At 36.9% G+C, this 21,246-nt stretch overlaps 2 protein-coding genes across 2 annotated transcripts; one reads left to right on the top strand and one right to left on the bottom strand.

Annotated features, from left to right (window-relative positions):
• Positions 1-9,820: 9,820 nt before the first annotated feature.
• Positions 9,821-15,971, bottom strand: LOC113506005. Its single transcript, XM_026888869.1, has 4 exons — positions 15,572-15,971; positions 15,342-15,493; positions 10,724-10,912; positions 9,821-10,149 (listed from the first exon to the last, which is right to left on the bottom strand). Exons 1-4 carry the CDS (start codon positions 15,958-15,960, stop codon positions 9,821-9,823), a joined length of 1,059 nt encoding a protein of 352 aa, XP_026744670.1. The 5' UTR covers positions 15,961-15,971.
• A 3,565-nt stretch (positions 15,972-19,536) lies between these two features.
• LOC113506004 lies at positions 19,537-20,838 on the top strand. Its single transcript, XM_026888868.1, has one exon. The coding sequence runs from the start codon at positions 19,537-19,539 to the stop codon at positions 20,836-20,838; it is 1,302 nt and encodes a 433-aa protein (XP_026744669.1).
• The last annotated feature ends 408 nt before the right edge of the window (positions 20,839-21,246 follow it).

Here is a 21,246-nt window from a genome sequence, read left to right as displayed (position 1 = left end):
GATCGCATGTGCGAGAGTGTTCAAAATAATTTGGGGACAATATGGTTACTAAATTAATATTAGCTTCCGTTCAAAACCAGGGTAAAATTGCTCTTGCCGTGGCTTCATTAGGGATAGCTGCAACATTGCTACCAGGAGGTAAAACTGCTCACACTATGTTTAAAATACCAATTGATTTAGATCGCACGGAAAGTCCAACCTGTAGTATTTCAAGCAATAGCGACAAAGCTAAGGTATGCGCGAGTGTAATTTAATCATATGGGATGAGTGTACGATGGCCCATCGAAAAGGAGTAGAAGCGGTAGACAGAACTTTAAGGGATACAAAACAAAATGATCGACCAATGGGCGGTATCACGGTTTTATTTTGTGGTGATTTCCGACAAACCTTACCGGTAATACTACGGGGAACCCGAGCTGATGAGGTTAGGGCTTGCCTGAACAGCTCTTATTTGTGGCGTGATATACAATCGATGCATTTAACTATAAACATGCGAGTGAGAACTGGAGATAATCCAGATAATAGTCAATTTTCTAATACATTATTAAAGATTGGTGAAGGTACCTATCCACAACTACACCAAGGAAAACTCATTTTGACGCCTGAATTATGTTGTATAGTTCAATCTCAAACACATCTGGTATCGTCGGTTTACGGTCACAAATATATTAAATAGGGACAATACTTGGCTCAGCGAAAGATCCATTTTATCTCCTCGCAATGATCAGGCATTTGAGATTAATAACAAAATACTGTCAAATCTACAGGGGAAAGCAAAGTTTATAGATCAATAAATAGAATGGTCGATGAACAAGAAGCCACTAATTACCTACCCGATAGAATTCTTAAATTCTTTAAATATGCCCGGACTTCCTTCTCATGAAATTTGTTTAAAAATTGGCATTCCGATTATTCTACTCCGAAATTTAAGACCACCACAACTTTGCAATGGAACTCGACTGAAAGTAACCCAGTTGCAACAAAATATAATCAAGGCTCAAATTTTAACAGGTTGCGGTGAAGGAGAAACCGTCTATATCCCCAGAATACCCATTATACCAAATAATTTTCCGTTCCAATTTAAAAGAACGCAATTCCCGGTATCGGTGTGTTATGCAATGACAATTAATAAAGCTCAAGGGCAGACTTTTCGTGTTGCCGGACTAGATCTCGGTGTCAGTTGTTTCTCGCATGGTCGGTTATACGTTGCTCTTTCCCGGGTTAGCAGTTCTAGAAATCTTTATGTTCACGTGCCGGACGCAACAACTTCCAATATAGTTTAAGCCTCATGTAAACGTGCTCTAAACAATATTACCAATACATTAACTTAATAACAGAAGGAGTTACACGCTAACAGATTCGCGGACACAGCTATCTTTTCTGCCGAAAGTCGCTATTACACGCGAACGAAGTCGCGGGCAAAAGCTAGTATATAGTATATATGCGGACAACATCACATACATTGGTACCTTCGTTGTATCTGAATTCCATAACACAAGTGCTTCAGCAACTTACTTTGGGTTCAGAACAATGTATGTGATGTTGTCCGCATTTATTTATTTATTTATTATTGTTCTGAACCCAAAGTAAGTTGCTAAAGCACTCGTGTTATGGAATTCAGATACAACGAAGGTACCACAAACACCCAGACCCAAGACAATGTAAAATTGTGAATTTTTACATTGACCCGACCGGGGATCGAACCCGGGACCTCAAAGCTAGCGACACCTTGAAACCGGTGCTCACGCCACTCTACCACGGAGGTCGTCGTAATGGGTACATCTTATAATCCTGGATATGATGAATAACGGTTAAGGCTTTATAATTATTAAGATATCTATTTATAGTGGCATATTATCCTAATATTACTATCTATATTTGTTTTCCATATATTCTGTCATACACATTCTATTAATCTACTATTAATTTTCATTTTTTATAAAATTAGTCTGTAGTAATTAACAAATTTTTACTAAATACCACATTTGTAAGCCAAAAGGGCAGAACATGTTGATGCTTATATTATCCTTATATTTTCACCACATTAAAAAATGTTTAACACAAGTTTTATGCAAATAAATACTTCTTTATCTTTGTTCTATTACTCAGATTAATGTAATATGAGTTTTTAAGTGGAACAAATGAACAAATTTTATGTTATGTTACACATGTTTATGCAAATAAATATATCTTTATCTTTATCAAATGTTCTACATATTGTGGACACTGTGTCCACCAATTTCATGATTGACTATTAATTACAAATTTGTGCTCTTTTTGACATCAATGTAACTATTACTTTTTCTAAGTCACACAAATTTCCTGCAACTTGTGCCATTTGATACTTAACCATTGGCTTTTAACAATGTAACTATGGATTTTGAGTAAGACAAATTTCCAACACGTAGTGATATTGTGTCATACAGTTTGATAATTAATTATTCATTATTAACAAAGTAACAATAAAGAAGTAACAATTTTTTCTACACATTGTGTTAATTGTGTCAAACAGTTTGATAATTAGTTTTTAATTATTTACAATGTAATTATGAATTTTTAGTAATACAGATTTTCTTCATATTGTTTTAATTGTGCCATAAAATTAGATAATTAGTTACTAATTTTTGCTCTTTTTTAGCGCAGTGATAATACGAGTATTTAAGGTACTGCAAATATTTCTTATTAATAAGCTATTAATAAAAAAATAACAAGATGATAATGAGATATTCCATTTACTGTAAGTTGCAGTTTGTAAGTCACTCAATTATGATTAAAATTAAATTAAAAATTTTGTCACTGCAGTTGTCGGTTCCTAAGACATATGAGCTATAAGGCCTTGCAAAGGTAGTAGAAGCTTCAACCAAACCACCGGTTTTCCTGATTAAATTCAAGAGCATTCCTGCTGCTCTTGCAGATGTACTGCTGGAGGGATACAGCTGTCAGCAAGTATAAATTTGATACCTCTGCTGATTAACTGTTTTGAAGGCCAAGGGTAAGACTTTTAATATGGTAAAGTTAACTTATTTCAGGTATTGGTTGAGGCTACAAGGATCTTCAAATCTTTGAAGTTAGCCATAATTTATGATCTTAAAAGTACATTATGGTTCCTTTCCTTTTTTACTAAGAGTAAGGTGCTGTCAAAAGATTGGTTATCACAATTCTCATCTTATTAATTGTCAGGGTGTGACATGGGCTATGTTATTTAATTTAATATATGAGAGGGCGGCTAGTACCCATTGAGCAGCTATCAAAGCTAGGAGTTAGGAGATTTTTGTGTCTTGGTTCAAATAAATAACTAAATAATTCTGTCTCTTCAGATACAGGTGTATTGTATGTGTCATTAACAAATGTATGTGTCTATTGTCAACAGAGTTATTCCTGTGCCATATAATTATGTTCTAGCCTATTTTGTCATCATGTTGCTTGTAACCAGTTGTTGCAAGTTCTATTCAATAACCATCTATACTTTCTTAACCGATAAGCAATATGTTTATAATATTGTGCTTTGAGGCAGCTAGCAGATCAGTTAGCTGGTTCAATACAAAATATGGGTTCTGGCGTTCTGTAATTCAGGCAAATCTCAATCTGAGTAAGCCTCTCAGCAATCATTTTTTATCCATACTCAATTCCTCTCCCATGTGTAGAGTCAATGCTGATTTGTGGAAATTTAGGGTTTTGAAGCTAGCTCCATTTTCTAACCTTTCTATTAATGTTTCCTAATTAATAAGAGTGAAGATCAGAATAGGATCCCGGTTACTGCTTTGTTGTAACTGTTGACACAGATGGTAACATGATGGTTAATGAGCTATCTAACATTGGCTTCTAAGTGCTTCCCCTAAGAAATGCTTTTTGCCAGGGCACCTAGTCTGCTCAGTGTGTGTTCAATTCACGGTTAAAAATCCCAAAATTGGGTGAATAAGAACTTATGACTTTTTGCTTTGTCATTATTAATATTCTGAAACATTTAGTAAAGTAAACAAATGTTGGGAATGCATAAAAAACATATTCATGTCGACTAAGTATTGATGCATATCGTGCATATTTAGTGTTTAGTGGCATTAATGTTATTCGTGTTATGTGTGTTACATTATTTTTTATTGCTATAGATAAACTTGTGGGGCCTAAAATCTATTGATAACGAAACAAGTATGGTTTTTCGTTGACTTACATGTTGAACTGAGCACTATTTATCTTACTTATGTATTTGCAGCCATGTTACTATGGCTGTATAGTCTTGCAATGTGTTTTAATTCAGTTAATATTATGAGCATAGAAATCTAAATATTACCTTGTTATTTAGATTTCTATGATTATGAGTAATAATGATATGTATTAAATGTAAGTCATCGTTCTAAACAAGGCACTACACTACAATTGTTTTCGCCATTACAATGTGTCACCATTCTATGAGAAAGCTTTAGAAACTAGTTCTAGTATACATTTTCTGCAATGTTCTTATAGTTTCGGGTTATGTAATGGGGCCCCATCTCGGGTCAGTTGACAGGATCAAGATTGCTATTGTTATGCAACAAGGCTAAGTACTTAACTTGTTCTATTATTTTTTGTGTGTGTTTGAATATAGCCTCTTGGGCAGGTTGACAGAAGGTTCCCAACAATCTTGCAAATTTACTGATTGGGCAGTGTTCAACATCATTGATAATTTAGTATGTCTATAGGAGTGAAAATGCATCTGAAGTGAGAATGCATCTTGCTGTATTTCTGATGTTAACTAGTCTCTATTCATTGTAAACCTAAAGTATTTAGGGCACTAATATACTTTAATCATAGTTAACAATGAGGGAAAATAATTTAGATAAATGTGAGTGTATCCCCCCTGTCAGCCAGACATTTATTCTGATTCAAACCAATGGGTGGTCATTCAGACAACCGTTTGTTAAATCTCTAGTGTGTAAGGACTGTGGGTGCTGTGCATGGACTACTTGGAATTGCAGTAAATTTATATGACATTTTCAAACTCAAAGCAGATGAATTTTCCTGAGTTTAGGTGTTATTGACCCTAAGGAATCAGTTTTATCTTAAGACTGTGCAAGACATGTGATATTGATGGTCCAAGGTTCTCATATCCACTATTTGAAAACTATAATATTTTTCTATATATATTTTTGGTTTTCAGTTAAGAACAAATCTGATCTGTCCGTTGAGTTTGGTGATCTTAAGAATATTAAATCTTTAGACATATATATACATATAAATTTTTACTGTGAGTGCATATTTGTACAGCCCCTAACTCTTAAATGAGTTATTGATGGTCTGACACATATTGTTGACTTCGTTTATATGTATATTGTTTATGTAAACAATGTTATGTTCAAGTATTTTAAGGTACATTAGTGGTGGTATGTTTACACCATGAAAGACAGTTAGATATATTACATATACCTAGTTGAAATTGCCTGCTGGATGCATGGCATGGTGCACCCTCTCAGGGCCACCCTTCCTGTGTCCTGTTCAGCGAGAGTGTCACAGTTGTGTCATACCACTCTTGGGTCCACCTTGCTTTCGTGCTGTATCGCGTATATTATGGCCGTACAAAGCACGGCCATAATTGATGCATGTTGTTTGTGTACTATCAAAGTTGCGGGCTCGCGTCCCGAACTTTGCAGTAGGGTTTATCAGAGCTACGACGTCTCGCGAAGAGCCCGATCTTCGAGCTAAAGTATCTCGTACCCGCTCGGTTCATGCATGTTTTTAGTATTTCGCATCGTCTCACATCATATTTGCGTCCTTGTTCGCTGAACCTAAAATCAGAGAAAAACTCACCTGCTGGCCCCCCTCTTTAAGGTTATGGGGTCAGTGTTCCATCGTTTATATTCCGAATTTTTGGGGTTCCATCCCACGGCGATGAACCTAGGGCAAGGGATGCGTACACGCATCCTGCATTAACTCCGCAGCGCCTTTATAGTCTTGAAGATCACTTTTAAACATCTTGGCCAGCATTTTCAAGGCTTTTGTATCACTTGGCAATACTTTTTCGACTTGAAATATGCCAAAAACTATTTATATAACGTAATTAAAGTGCAATTAACAAAATCACCACGATGCCGTTAAGTCGCGAAAAAAGAAAGTGACGTTTAGTTGTGAGTTGCCATAGACAAAAAAACATTTTTTTTCTCTGAAAAAAATAGCGATGCCACACAGTAGCGAATGGGATTACTACTCTGTTAATCAATTATATTTCAGATCAACATGAAATAAAATGGTAGGTCAAAACTAATATAAAACTCTTTTTATTTATTTATTTATGTACACACAACAAACACAGAGTAAAACACGTATAAAAAGAAAAACACCGAAGGTACAAAGGTACTGCTTATTTCTCAAGAAACTTCTTCCAGCAGACCTGCGACAGGAGATGACAAAAAGAAACATAAACACAGTGTGTAGACAAATATAGGACAATAAAAATAACAAATACACCACATAAAACAATATTTATAAAATATATACTTATATAAATATATAATATAACATAAGACAAGGACATTAAGCTATCTTAGTGATGCAAGATAGTGTTCTTTGACACGACGTTTAAATATACTGATAGATTGGGAGTCGCGAATGTTAGGCGGCAACGCATTCCACAGCCGCGCTGCATGGACAGAGAAGGAGAAGGAATAGAAGTCGGTGGAGTGAGGGTGAATTTTGAGATGGGATTAAAAGGTGTGATCTGCAAAGGGCATCAGGAGGGGGATATAGGAAAAGCGGTCACGCAAGTAGGAGGGATAAAGTGGGTTGTGAAGGACATTATATAGGAGACATAGGATACGAGTGTTCCTGCGAAGGCGAATCGGGAGCCACTTGAGTTCATTGCGAAACTGAGAGATGTGATCGTATTTTCTGAGCCCAAAAACAAAGCGGATACACAAATTTTGCACCTTCTCAAGCTTATTTAGCAGCTCCTCGGTGGCATCCAAGTAACAGGCATCGGCATAGTCGATAATAGGCTGAATAAGGGATTGGGCTAATAAAATTTTGGTCTTGTGAGGAAGAAAGGTTTGTAGGCATCGCAAAGAATGTATGGAAAAGTGGACTTTGCGACTTACCTCGTTAACCTGATCACGCCAGAAGAGATGTGAATCTATTAACACCCCCAAGTTCTTAGCGGTGTCAGAGTAGGATATCACCTCACCATCGAGACACAGAGGCATCAGGGAGGACAGATCAATAGCATTGCGGTAGTGCCTACTGCCAATAATCATGGCCTTTGACTTAGCAGGATTAACTAGAAGACCATAAGATCTAGCCTACTTGCCAATGCTGGCTAAGTCACGATTCATGGCATCTATGGCAGCATTAGCCTCAGGCAGGGTAAAATGACGATAGATCTGCAGGTCATCAGCATAAAGGTGAAAGGTTGAGGAAATGAATTTACAGATGGAGTTAATGAAGACTGAGAGAAGAAGAGGAGAAAGGACGCCTCCCTGAGGTACACGCAACAAAATCGCACCAGTCAGAGTAACTCTCATCAAGGCGGACTCGCTGAGAACGACCTCGGATGTATGAGCCAAACCAGGTCAAGGAAGAGGAGGAAAAGTTAAGAGCCTGCAGGACTCCTAGGAGGATATCGAAGTCCACAGAATTGAAAGCAGAGCTGAAGTCGAGAAGGACAAGGATAGTGAGAGATTTATTTTCCATAGCCCAGCGGATATTATCCGTGACATTGAGGAGAGCTGTGACGGTACTATGGCCAGGACGAAAACCGGATTAAGGTAAGATAAGGAAGTATTGAAATAGGTCGGTATTGGGAGAAAGTGGATGGATTTGGGGATTTAGGGAGAGGAATAACATGCGCGAGTTTCCACGCAGTAGGAAAGGAACTGGATGATAGGGAATAGTTAAATAAATGCGTAAGAATGGGGAGTAACTGTGAGAGTATAGGGAATACCATACGAGAGCATAGATTGTCGTTACCCATCGCAGAGGAAGAAATTGCAATTTGCAAAGCAATTTGGGAAGAGAGAAATGGTGATTTAAGGCCGTTAGGTCAATGTCACTATCGGCAGCTAGGCTAGACCTACCAATCCCAACCGAACGCAGAAATTTCCAGACATCGCCACAGCTACGATCGATGAGGTTATCATGGAAGTGCTTTCTTCTGGCTGTCTGGCATAAATGGTTGCAGCGGTTGCGTGCGGCTTTGTAACGAACGAGATTTTCAGCAGAAGGTCTGCGTTCGTATTTGCGCTTTGCTCTGTCCCTCTGAGCCATGGCATCCAAAATGGTGGGTGAGATCCAGGGAGCCGGTTCGCGACAAACTTTCACTAAGCGGACCGGGGCATGTGGATCGAATAAACCAAGTAATGTAGAAGTGAAACGGTTCACTTTGTTGTCGATGTCAGAGACATCTATCACAGGGCTCCAGTCAATAAGACTAGCGTCAAGCTGCAATGCCTCCAGATTTATACCCTTAAAGCTGCGTAGCTTCAAGAGTTGAGATTTGCGTTTGTGGGAACGGATGCGATATGACATAAAGAGAAGGTTGTGATAGGAAAAACAAGCAGGAAGTTGGCCGTGGTCGGAAACATTGGAAGGAGACGAAACAAACATGAGATCAAGCAAAGATGGAGAAGAATTCGGGGCAAAGTGAGTGGCAGAAAGAGGAAAAATATGAAGATTGATGGAAGACAGGAGGCCTTGCAGTCTTCTTGGGCGAAAATCGTTTTTTAATAAACATTTATTGAAGTCACCCATCATGATAACGTGGTGATACTGGGGACAAAGGTTAGAAAACTGCATTTCCAGATCACCAAAATATTTAATGTGACAAATGGGACTATAAAATACCGCAATTAAGATTTTGGAGTGGTTGACGAGGACTTCGAGGAAAATGTATTTAGCCGATTCAGAGTAAAGGGAAGGAGATTTATAAATAACCTTGTAGGGTAAATCGACACGGAGATAGATAGCGACCCCACCCCCGCCTTTCCCAGTTCTATCGTTGCGAATCAACACAAAACCAGGAAGCGCAAAGTGGGTCGAGGGAAGGGAGGGCTTAAGGAACGATTCAGAGATGAGAAGGATGTCAAGATGAACGCTGCTAAAGGATACCAGAAGATCGGAGTAGTGAGCCGGAACACTCTGAGCGTTGATGTGGGCGATATGGAGATTTTTGGGGAAATTAGAAAAAAGATAAGAGAGGTTATCATGCAGCGAGCGTGGAATGGACGCATCGCGACTGTCCGCGCTCGCGAAACTGTCAGAAGAGGAACAAGAGAAGAAGTTGTCATTAAAATTAGCTACAATGTCCATTTAAATTAAAATATAAAATAAGTAAAAACTAAAAATTAATACAAAATTAAGGTTTATTGGTTGCTTAAAAGACAACCTCCCCAACTCGTAAGAAAATAAAAAATACATAGTAACATAAACAGATAGAAGATTTTGCTGCGATGCACCTAAACTGATAAGGTGTAACGAAACGTGAACAAAATGCAAAGACATTACTGGGTTTGACAGCTGACAGCTGTCAGTTAAAAGTTACGGAATGTAAATGTCAATAACATTTTCATCAAGATACCGACTATAATTATATATAGTAATAGATAAATAATACAAATGTTGAAGGTGTTAAAGAAAGGAAAAGAATGAAGTGCAAGACGGTGGTTGAAACAAAGGTTATGTAACAATAAGCTATGAATCAGCGGTAAAATAAATGAGGTGCAAGGCAGCAAGGTTAAAATTAATACTGAAGATAAACAAACTTAGTTACGTCGCTTAAACCTCCTTTGGACCTTGTTGAGGCAGGCTGAGGTGAAATCGGGTCTGCCGGCTGTTCAAGGACATCGTTGTTTGAGGGATATCATAAAAGTAGTTTTTGAAGTTCCTCCATGGATTCCAATTTGTGACGAGATTTGTCAGGAGTGATGATAACTATCTTGCCCTCACTCGACCAGCAATTAGTCATCCCGAAGCGTTTGCGTGCAGCGATAAACGTTTGGTGACGCATACGAGTAAGAAATTCGGATATTGTGTAACCTGTACCTTTAAGTGACTTCTTGGCATCCCAAACAAGGTGGCGATGCTCGGTGGTAAAGAACCTCACGAGTAATGGTCTGGAACGCTTGCCTGATCCCAATCGGTGGCACACATGGATGTTCTCTCTGGACAGCTCACTCAGCTTCAAATTGTCTTTTTTTTTTTTTTTATTCTTTATTTTTTTTTTTTGGACTTTTATACTACATGTATATGTCAGTCCGGTTAATCTTATTCGCTAATTATTTACTAAGTAGCTTAACTTATGATGCCAATAGATTAAACAAAAGACAAGCTTCTTCACTGTTAGGTTTTGATAGTAAGGAATTCATGATTCCGACTTGCAATATATCCACATCAAATTTTTCAAATAGTTCCTTTCTCTCCGCATGGAACTGAACACATTCCATCAACAAATGGTAAGTATCATCTATTACACCACAAGTATCACATTTAGGGGAAGGAGCTTTCCCCATTAAGAAGGCAAATTTGTTTGATGGGATATGTCCGGTCCTGATTCTGTGCGCTATAGTAATCAGTTTCCTACTCAGCTGGCTATATGTACACCACGGTATACGAGGAGGCTGACATTGGATAGTTTTATACCATAAACCCTTTTCCAACGATCTCTGATCGAAATACTCTTTCCATAAATCATAACACTGTCCATTGTATTTCGTTAATATTTCTGAATAATATGGTTTCACATATATTTCTTGTCCTTCTGTACTTCCAATTTTCGCCAATCTATCCGCCTCCTCATTACCACGTATCCCAATGTGCGAAGGAACCCATTGCAACCTCAGATCCACTCCTTTCTCCGCTAGTTCTTCAATTTTAGAGAGTATCTCGTATGCTATCGGTGTACCTCTGCGACCAGAGGCGCATCGAGCTATATGATATAACGCACTCTTGCTGTCTGAACATATAACAGCTCTATTTTCAGAAATGGTTTTGATATAATAATATGATAGTGCTTCTGAGATTGCAATGAGCTCCAACGACATGATACACACATTTCCAATTACTTTAAAGCATCCATTAGAATTTTCTTGCGAGCGAACGTAAAATGCAGAACCCCTACCTTTCTTGCTCTTAGATCCATCTGTGTAAATTACTACCCAATCAGCATATTTCTCTATTAATTCTTTCATTACAGTGTGTTTCAACAGATTTAATTCGTAACAATCTTTAGCTCGATGCATACTGTCCAAATCAACCGAGACTATGTTATTCGTGTCAATGTAAGAGACCCACGTTTTTAAGGTATACATCTCTAATGGAGAGGATGAGGCCACTTGTACATCTTTAATTTCATTTAAAACATTTACAAGTAATGGAATCTTTTTCCGTGTCCAATAGCTGTTGTTAATAAACATATTTAATTCTTTTAATAATTTGATTGTTACATTATTAGTCCAAGATAGGGATTTTAAACAATATTTGTAGGCTAGGAATTTTCTTCTTATGTGCAATGGTGGAATACATAGCTCACTCTCCATGGTGTGGATCGGCGTAGATTTTATAAAACCACCTATAATTCTCAGTGCCTGATTCTGTACTTTCTGTAATTTATATAAATGTGAACTCGCACTGTTGTCGTAAATAAAACAACTGTAGTCTATACGACTCCTGACTATCGCTATATATATTCTGCGTAAATGTTTGGGGTGTATACCCCAAGAAGTACCTGCTAGAACTTTGAGTATATTTAAGTATTTCTGTGACTTTCTGACTACCTCATTAACATGACGTCCCCATCGTAGCGATCTGTCTAGCCATAACCCTAAATATTTATAGCTGTCTACTAATTCTAAAGCACTATTGTTTATTTTCAATGTAATATTTTGTCTCCTAAATCCCCTACTAAAAATACATAGTTTTGATTTACTATTCGACAAACGCAATCCTAATTCAGCTAGACAAGATGAAAATATGTCTAATGTTTCTTGTAATTTAGTTGTACTTTCTGAGAGATTTTTGTCTGTACTATACAAGACAAAATCATCAGCGTACTGACACATATGTACATTGTTAGTTTTTGAGAATAATTTAAATGTTACAACGTTAAATAATATTGGTGATATAGGGTCACCCTGGGCTAATCCTAAACTTGTATATCTAATCATAGTGTCATCTTCATTAGATTCATCAATAATTTTAAGATGTCTTTCATTCAAAAAAGTCCATAAATATGAACATATTTTGTTACCGATACCTATTTCATTCAATATCGATATCATTTTATTAATTAATACATTATTGTATGCACTTTCAACATCTATAAAACACGCGATTGTTGCATAACTTTTCGAGAAACCTAATTGAATTTGTGTGGTCAATCTCGTTAAACAGTCTTGACATGATTGCCCTCTTCTAAAACCCGACGTATATGGAGACAAAATATTATTTTTCTCTATAAACCATTCAATGCGTTTAGTCAGTATGGAGTGAAGAATCTTACACAAGCATGATATTAAGCAGATAGGCCTTAACTTTGGATTGCTGTCGCTGGTTGTAGCTGGTTTTGGAATAGGCATCAGTACTATGTCACGCCACTGTACGGGTACGGTACTAGAATTTAAAATATCATTATACAAATTCACCAAAAATATTTTTCCCTTGGTTGGTAAATTAAAGATCATTGAATAAGAAACCCCGTCCTCACCAGGTGCTGTATCCTTAGTCTTGAGTGAATTACACAGTTCATGTAATGTAACCGGGAGTTCCAACTCTACGTTGAATGAATTAAATGTTGGTTTCTCATAGCATACATAATCAGGAGCCAGATCACGGATTAGAGATACTTTCTGGTCCCTTGACGGGTATGATTTAGCCGAGCTACACCCTTTCAACCATCTCATTCGTTTCCACATTTCTGATACCGTTGTTGACTCATCAATGCTTGTGTAAAAATTACGACGCTCATTTAATCTGGCTTTACTAATAGCTTTCTTAGCGATTGTTGTCTTTTCTTCTAGAATGTTTAAATTGAAGGGGGTAGGATTTGACCTAAAATTACTTAGAGCCAACCTCCTTTCGGCTACTAATTTAGAGAGTGTTTCATTCCAGTAAGACTTTGGTTGGAAACCCGGTTTATAATGCGTGAATTGTTTTGTATACGGTATATATTTATCAGCTGCGTTATTAATAATGTTAATGAAATAATCATAATTTTGTTGAGCATTTAACTCTCTACAGTATGGTAAAATAGCTTCTTCTATAGTTTTTGTATATCCTTTCCAATTGGCTGATTTATATTTACGTTTTTTACCTATACATATAGCTTCCCTATAGATACTTTTAATTTTAATACACATATGATCACTGCCCAAATTTTCGCTCAATACATGCCATTCAAATTTACAAGCTAAATCTGTGGAAGCAAATGTAATATCAGGGGACGTTTTTTGTAAATAACCATTTACCATCTTAATTCGCGTGTGCTCACCTGCCCCTTTGTTAAGCGAGATGTATCCCGCATCCAAAGCAGCATCAAAAACCATCGTACCTCTTGTATCTGATTTACATGATCAATTATGGTGATGTGCATTGAAGTCACCAGCTATTAGACATTTACTAGTATATTTCGTGAATATCAAATCCCAATCCGACTGAACAGTATGCACCGAGGAAGGACAATATATCAAGATAATATTCTTAATCTCTTTACAATTTAAAAGTTTAACACATTTTATTTCTATTCCTGAATTACTATGATTTAAAGTTTCTAACTGAACTCTAATTGATTTGTGTATTACAATGGCGACTCCCCCATATGAATCGCTTCGGTCATTCCTAAAGATATTATATCCACTTATATTTAATGATGAGTCAGGTTCCAACCAAGTCTCTGATATTAAAGCAATATAAATGTTCTCTTGACTTAATAAAGCTTGAAATTCTGAAATTTTAGGTCTCAAACTCTGGGCATTCCACTGCAATATGTTTATGAAATAAGAACTGTTATTAAAATTATTATCCATTAGTGGAGAACGAAAGTATACGATTTAAAATATCTTTACCATTTATTATTTTTAAACATAGTGCAATGAAATCCCGAACAATTATGTTGATAATTAATCCCAGCTTATCAGAAAAGCTATTTCTCGACATACATATATCCTTAATTTTTTTATATAGTCCATACCAATATTCTTTGCATTCACCTGGTTGCCTTTGTTTATCCTCTTTGTTATTGGTGTTTTCAGCCTCACTTATATTTGTTTGTGAATGTTCCTGTCCATACGATCCTGTTTTCGTTTTTTTTCTTCGTGATTTCTTCTTTTTTGGTTTTTCAGACTGCGTATTAGTTTTATTATCTAATTTCTGGCTGTCTTCTGTTTCAGATTCCTCCGATGCACTCATTTCTTCATGTATAACGGCTTCTGTAACAACCACTTCTCTATATGTTCTTCTTGGTTCTGTGTCCTGAGTCCATTCTGTTTGTGGCAACTGTTTATTTGTTTCATTATTCATAACAGCATCCACATTATGTGTTGTATTATTTTCCTGTATTTTTCTTTCGGTTTTATATATTTCTAATCCTTCCCGATAGCTGCAGTTCTTTTCTGACATAATTCTTCTAATTTCTTTTTCTTTCAAGAAAATAGGGCATCTTTTATTCATTGCCATATGTGGACCTTTGCAGTTTATACATTGAAAATTAGTTGTCTCACAGTTTGCGTGATTATTTCCACACTTAGGGCATATGATCTTTTTTGAAGGACATGTTCTAGAAAGGTGTCCATATCGCCAACATATTGAACATTGGGATACAGGGAAAATATAGGGTTCAACTTGAAATCTGCACCCAAAACCATATACATATGACGGTAGATTGTGATTTCTAAAACATAGGCGAATTGTTTCAGAATTTACCCATTTACCATCGCTATCCTGTCTTTTTAATCGTTTTGCAGATATGATCTCAAAATCACACCTAAGGTTTTCTAATATTTCTTTATCTTCTATTTCTAAGTCCACCTGTCTCAGTAAACCATAGCATAACGATGATTCACCTACTATATTGACATTATATTCCAAGTTGGCTAATAATTTCTCACAATTTAACATCTTCACTGCATTTTCTTTTTTGTCAAAATATATTAAGGCCCTATAAGGGTTTTTGTATACTAATTTAATTATGTTTCCTAAATTATGAGATCTCAAAAGTTTCGCCATCCCAAATTGCCTCGGTAATGTTTCTTTGGCCGTAATACACACAATATGTTCTATGGGTTTCACACTATTATTCGAAAATCTCAATTGCAAGTCTTCAAAATTTTTTGAATTTCTTCGTGTTGGTCGTTTACTCCCACGTTTTATGGTTATGAAACCGTCATCACCTTCAATTACTTCTTCGTCATCTTCCTGTCTACTTCTTTTCTCCGGTAATACTTGTTGCTCTCTACTTAACTCCGTATTTTTCTCTTTCTCCATCCTATTAACTTGTTGCTCGCTCTCCATTTCAAGATCCTCTTCCACCATCTCACTTCCACTTGAGTCACAAAATTCTACATTTTCACTCATCAAGTAGCATTAATTAATAAAAATGAGGGTAAGCGCAAATAGTTACAATCGCGTAAGCGTCAACTGCTCGCTCGACCGCTCGCTACGACTGCGCGCGCGCAACTGCTTCAAATTGTCATTGAACACTTTAGCAACAACGTCAACGGCTTTCTCATCTTTGGCTTCTGGGACACCATGGATTAAGAGGACCTTGCGCCGCATTGTAGTTTCATGCCTGTCAAATCCTAGTGACAGTAACTCTAGTTGAGTTTTGAATTTTGACAAAGCTTGCAAAACAAAGCCTTTGAACTCGCTAAAGTCTTGAGATAGGCATGTTGAAGCAGAAGAAGAAGAGGAGCCAAAGGAAGCTGTAGCAAACTTTGCTTCATAAGCAGCCATCTTCGCAGTAAAAAGGGATTCTAACTCTTCCAAGTTCAGTGCTAGTTTAGCGTCCATGGTGATGAAGTGCGGGGTCAAAGGTGAATGTTAAGCACTGAGGTGAGAGACTTGAAAACGATAATTAGTGAGTAAAATTTATAAACATTGTTTGTTAAAAGTAATGAAATATGTGCACAAGGGTAGTCTGAATTTAAAGGGTGTAATGGGGGGCCAAGCTACATTTTATCTCGGCATTCTCATGGAAACGGGGACCATCGAACACAACTGAAGTCCACACGGACGGAGTCGCGGGCAACAGCTAGTTAATGATAACTGCAGAAATTTCATTTTTTTATGAATATTGAAATATTTCATAAGAATAGGGATGACGACAATTTTTTTTGCAGTGTCCGTCTTGTAGTTTTTTGTATAATAATGGATACGTATTTTTTAATTTATCCCGCAAACATAAATTGACCAAATTACAGTGAATGAAACTTACGCGTGACGTCACGATTGTGTATACATTTTACCATATCGTTACGTCACAAGCCCCCTCTCCTAAACTTTAAAACAGTTAATCTTTGTCAATTCTAGCTTTTCTGAAAAAGGAAAAAATACGTATTGAGATTTTTTCTTTTTATACCCCGTCGTCATCTCTATTTATGAAATATTTATATTTTATGCACAATGATTTACTGAAACGGCGGCCACCGAACACAACTGAAGTCCACGCGGACAGAGTCGCGGGCAACAGCTAGTTTGTATGATAAATTTGATATTGTTAATTATTTTATAGAGCCAGGTAGAGGCATTAATGTTTTTTTTCTTTTAATATTATTGATAAATTTTCATAATAAGATTTATCCTACTATGTTCCTAAATGTAATTTGATCTGAATTATTTAAGTTTTGTGATTTTTTCTCTGTAGTTGAGTAAAAATAAAAAAAAATGCGTGCATACAAAGTACACATTCTTTCGCGAACTAATTTATAAATCTTGTTTATGTTTATACAAATCCAAAAGGTACGAAAAGGTAGCCGCAATAAAATTTTTGACAAGCGCCAACGAAACGAAGTCGTTGCGTTTGATAGGAAATTAAACGATCGCCGAGACCCAAGTGTTAACGAAAGGAAATGGCGTCATTCTACGATCAGCTGTTTGAATGTTTTTTATTATTCAGTTTTAATTGAATTCGGTGTATTCACTTCATCTGTTGTGATGCGCTCAAAATGAAGAAAGTCGACTTGGGCGGCGGGAAAGAGACCTTAATCGTAAGGGCATTTTAGATTGAATAAATCTACGATTCGGGCCCATTCGATGGGTCATCCGCTCCACGTTCATCCGCTGGTGATGCCTTCTTAAAGACAGGATATTACATTATCACCCATGTGTGGCAAGAAACATAACCGTAGCTTGTTGTGTATTACACAATGTAGCAATGAAAACTGGAATAGCTATTCCACAAGATCGCCCCCTGCATTGCATGATGATGAGGATGATACTTTATCATCAGATCCTACATCTACTTCTACTGTATGCAGCCAAAGCGAATCACTGCGAATGTTTGTTAAGGATATAAGTTTTTTTTTTTTAATTTCATTTCTTACTGTACATTTTACTACTATGCAGGTAACGAAATGACATTTCATTAAATTGAATTTTGCCGCGTTTCGCGCGTGTATTAAGTTGTCCGTTGAAGTGAGTAGGGGAGGCATAGGGGCAACACGTAACTAAATGGCGGATGATATTCAGATTATTTTGCTAATATAATGTTATAAAAAGTTGAGGAGGCGATATTAGTCCACTTTAAATGTAATTTCTTTGTATTTTCAGAGAAACAGTTTATGTTTAATAGCAAAAATCCTCAATAAAATATCTTATAAGCATTAAAACTTATTGCCATTATTTGCCAGTACATGGTATAAATAGTAAAACCTGTATTTTATATCTGTTACCTTTATTTTTATCTTTTTAACGACTCACAGCATTTTAAGTCATATCGGGTAGTAAGTAGTCTGGTAAAGGTATAGAAAAAGATTTTCGTTATACAAGTAACATATTGTTGAAACAATAAAAAAAACAAAGCACGGCGCACAGAATTTCGTCTAGTACAAGCTAGCAGGACAAAATATTTTTTTTTACTTATTTTAATTGTTTACGTGTATTTTAAGATGTCTTACGCCGTTCTGTGCCCTCCATGTCCAATAGTGTGGATCCAAGATGGAAGAAGTCACAAAATTATGCATACAATTCACTATATACATATACACGGAGATTTTTTTGTCGTCTTACAAAAGCAGCCCAGTTCATGAATCCAATGACTAGAAAACTTTCATAATAAAAAAATAGGTATTTATGAGATTTGAATAAATTTAAAATGCAATTTTCATTCAATATTATAACGTAAGGCGTAGTTTTCGAAACACTGTTGCGAGCGCGGTCCGAACCGTAACAATGGAGAGGGCTGCGGGCGGCGGTGGGCGGCGTCTTAACACAGTTCATTAGCCCTACCGCAAAATAGTTATTCTTTCTTATAATTGTAATCTTGATGTTCTCACTAAGTATGTAGCAGGTAGCAATAGATACTTACTGTGCCGAAAATCTGGCAGCAACCGTACTAGGTACAACGACGCGGGTGTAGTTCGAAGCAATTAAATACGTTCTCTTCGAGATCAGCTGGGCTGCGAAACTGGTTGAAGCCGTTGCGTTGCTGCTGAAATGGCTGGCAGTCCTGGCATTTGCGGGTGGATCACACCTCGGTTGCGTAACATTTCGAGATGGTAAGGCGCTGAGTTTTTATTTGTTGATGATAAAAAAAAAATCGCGCCTAGGTATTATTTGTCGGATACATGAACTGGGCTGTGTTTGTAAGACGACTAAAAATCACCGTGTGTATACAGACAATATAAATATATATTTAAGATGTAATGCATCTATGTATATGTACTGTACCCAGTGCCTGAACTTAACAAAATTTGTTTTGCCATATAAGAAAATAAGGGTTGATCATAGAAGGTTAAAGTTTTAGGGCTATATATATATGTATTTTATGTAAGTTGTATCATAAAAAAGTAAAAACAAAAAATAAAAAATTGGACCATCCTTAACATTAAGGGGGATTAAGAATATACATATGTAGTCCGATTCTAAGATCTACCCAATATTCACACAAAATTTCACGAGAATCGGTCGAGTCCTTTGGGAGGAGTTCAGTTACTTACACCGAGAAACACATGAGAAGTTTATATCTATACTAATATATGAAGCTGAAAAGTTTGTTTGTTGCGCTAATCTCAGGAACTACTGGTTCAAATTGAAAAAGTATTTTTTGTTTTCATTCATCGAAGGTTTTAGGCTATAAATCATCACGCTGCGACTAATAGGAGCGAAGATACAATGGAAAATGTGGAAAAAACAGGGTAAATATAAATCTAATCTTATATCTTCTAACCACGCGGACGAAGTCGCTGGCAACAGCTAGTCGATAAATATAAAATAACTCTTTAGACGATTCGAACAAAATTAGGATTACCCATCTACTATAATGTTATATCTAATATATTATAAAATTTAAAACTAAATACATTGCTAAAAAAAAAAAACTAGATAATAAAATAGGTAAATGTATAAAACGCGTATTAGGATGTAAGTATGGAAAACAATAATATTGTGAAATGCAACCAGTGCAACGTGGTTATCAACGAGTTGTTGTGTTTTATCCAACATAAAATTGATGTTATGGATAATTTTAGCCTGATCCAAATTTGTAAAAGTGCATTCTCGGAAGATGTCATAAGAAGTGCTAAAAACTTATTGTTTCAAGCTGTACCGAACATTAAGCATGCAATAAGCAAAAATAAGGCAGGCAGGGAGCTCGAGGATATCATAGATCTTCTTAAAGTAACGGACCCTGACATTGTTCCTGTTTTTGTTGCGAGAAACCTTCATGTTCTCCCACCAATATCTTGGGATCATGTGGATGTTTGCAGTCTGCTAAAAATAATTCTGATATTGGAATCTGAGGTAAGCACTGTAAAGAAAAATTATGCAACTACAAAATTTGTGGAGGAAATGTATGGGACCCGAGATACACAACCAATGGATCAAACAATAATTGAAAGTGGTGATTGCAAAGTAAATCGCTGCAGAGGAGTGTACGTACTAGAAGAAAGCTCATATTTAGAAATATGTGATAGAAATATTAATAAGCCACAATCGTCAAGTTCACCGAACTCGGGGTCAACAACCGGTGCGCCCGCGTCATCTAGTAGGATGCAAAAAACGTTTCAAGGACACCCAGTCTCAATAACATCATGCGCGCCCGTTTGCGCTAATGAGAAGTCTGCTAAATCCGTCTCGCTCGCACAGCTGCCTGAGCAAGCGCGGGCGCAATACGTGGAGGCTCGCAACTGCACAACCGCGGTTTCGACGTTAGAAACCCAGGTAAATGAGGCCAACAGGCGCGTGCAAGAGCCCGCGCTGCGAGACAGCGATACGGACGAACATGCGAGTGCGACTGAGATAGCGAGAACCTGGGTCGATGTGGCAAAGGAAGGCGAATGGAAGGAAGTTGTTAATAAGAGAAGATTATACAACAAAAACCGTTTCATTGGGATTAAAGGGAAAGCGATGCGACTGTCTGAATGTAAATTTAAAGCTGCGGAAATAAAAATCCCATTTTATATTTACAACGTACACAAAGACGCATCACCTCAGGACATAAATGAATACGTTTTTGCTAGGACAAACGTTGAAATAACACCAGAAAAAATGATAATGAAACAAGCTAAGGGCTACGAGGCTTATAAATTCCTAATACCTAAAGATAAGTTATGTGTGTTCATGGATGAAAACCTATGGCCGGACGGAGTTTCATTCAGGCAATTTGTGACAATTAGCAACTACAAAGGACAGACACTGAAAACTGGAATTAATATTAATCGAAACATTTAATGACTAAAAGTAATTGCAAGCTAATTAGTTACAACTGTAAATCTATTAAAAGGTCTATTGAAGGTGTTCGTGATCTATGCAAAATCGGCGACGTGATAGCACTGCAGGAAACCTGGCTTATGCCCTATGACCTGTCAATACTTGGCACAATCGATAGAAATTTTGGATCAACTGGAACCTCTGCGGTGGATACATCAGCTGGATTGTTAACAGGGAGACCATACGGTGGCGTCGCGCTGTTATGGAGAAAAAGTGCGTTTGACTCTGCGTCGGTCATAAAGTGCAACAATGTGAGAGTAACAGCAATAAAAATAGCCGTAGTAATAGTAGATGTATGGTTGTATTTAGTGTATACATGCCTACTGATTGTGTTGAAAACATTCCTCTGTTTACTGAGTGTCTTGGGAT

This window comes from Trichoplusia ni, chromosome 28 (genome assembly GCF_003590095.1).
Source record: "Trichoplusia ni isolate ovarian cell line Hi5 chromosome 28, tn1, whole genome shotgun sequence".
NCBI classification, from domain to species: Eukaryota; Metazoa; Arthropoda; class Insecta; order Lepidoptera; family Noctuidae; genus Trichoplusia; species Trichoplusia ni.
Note: the sequence above shows the minus strand (reverse complement) of the source record. Positions and strands in the feature narration are given on the sequence as shown.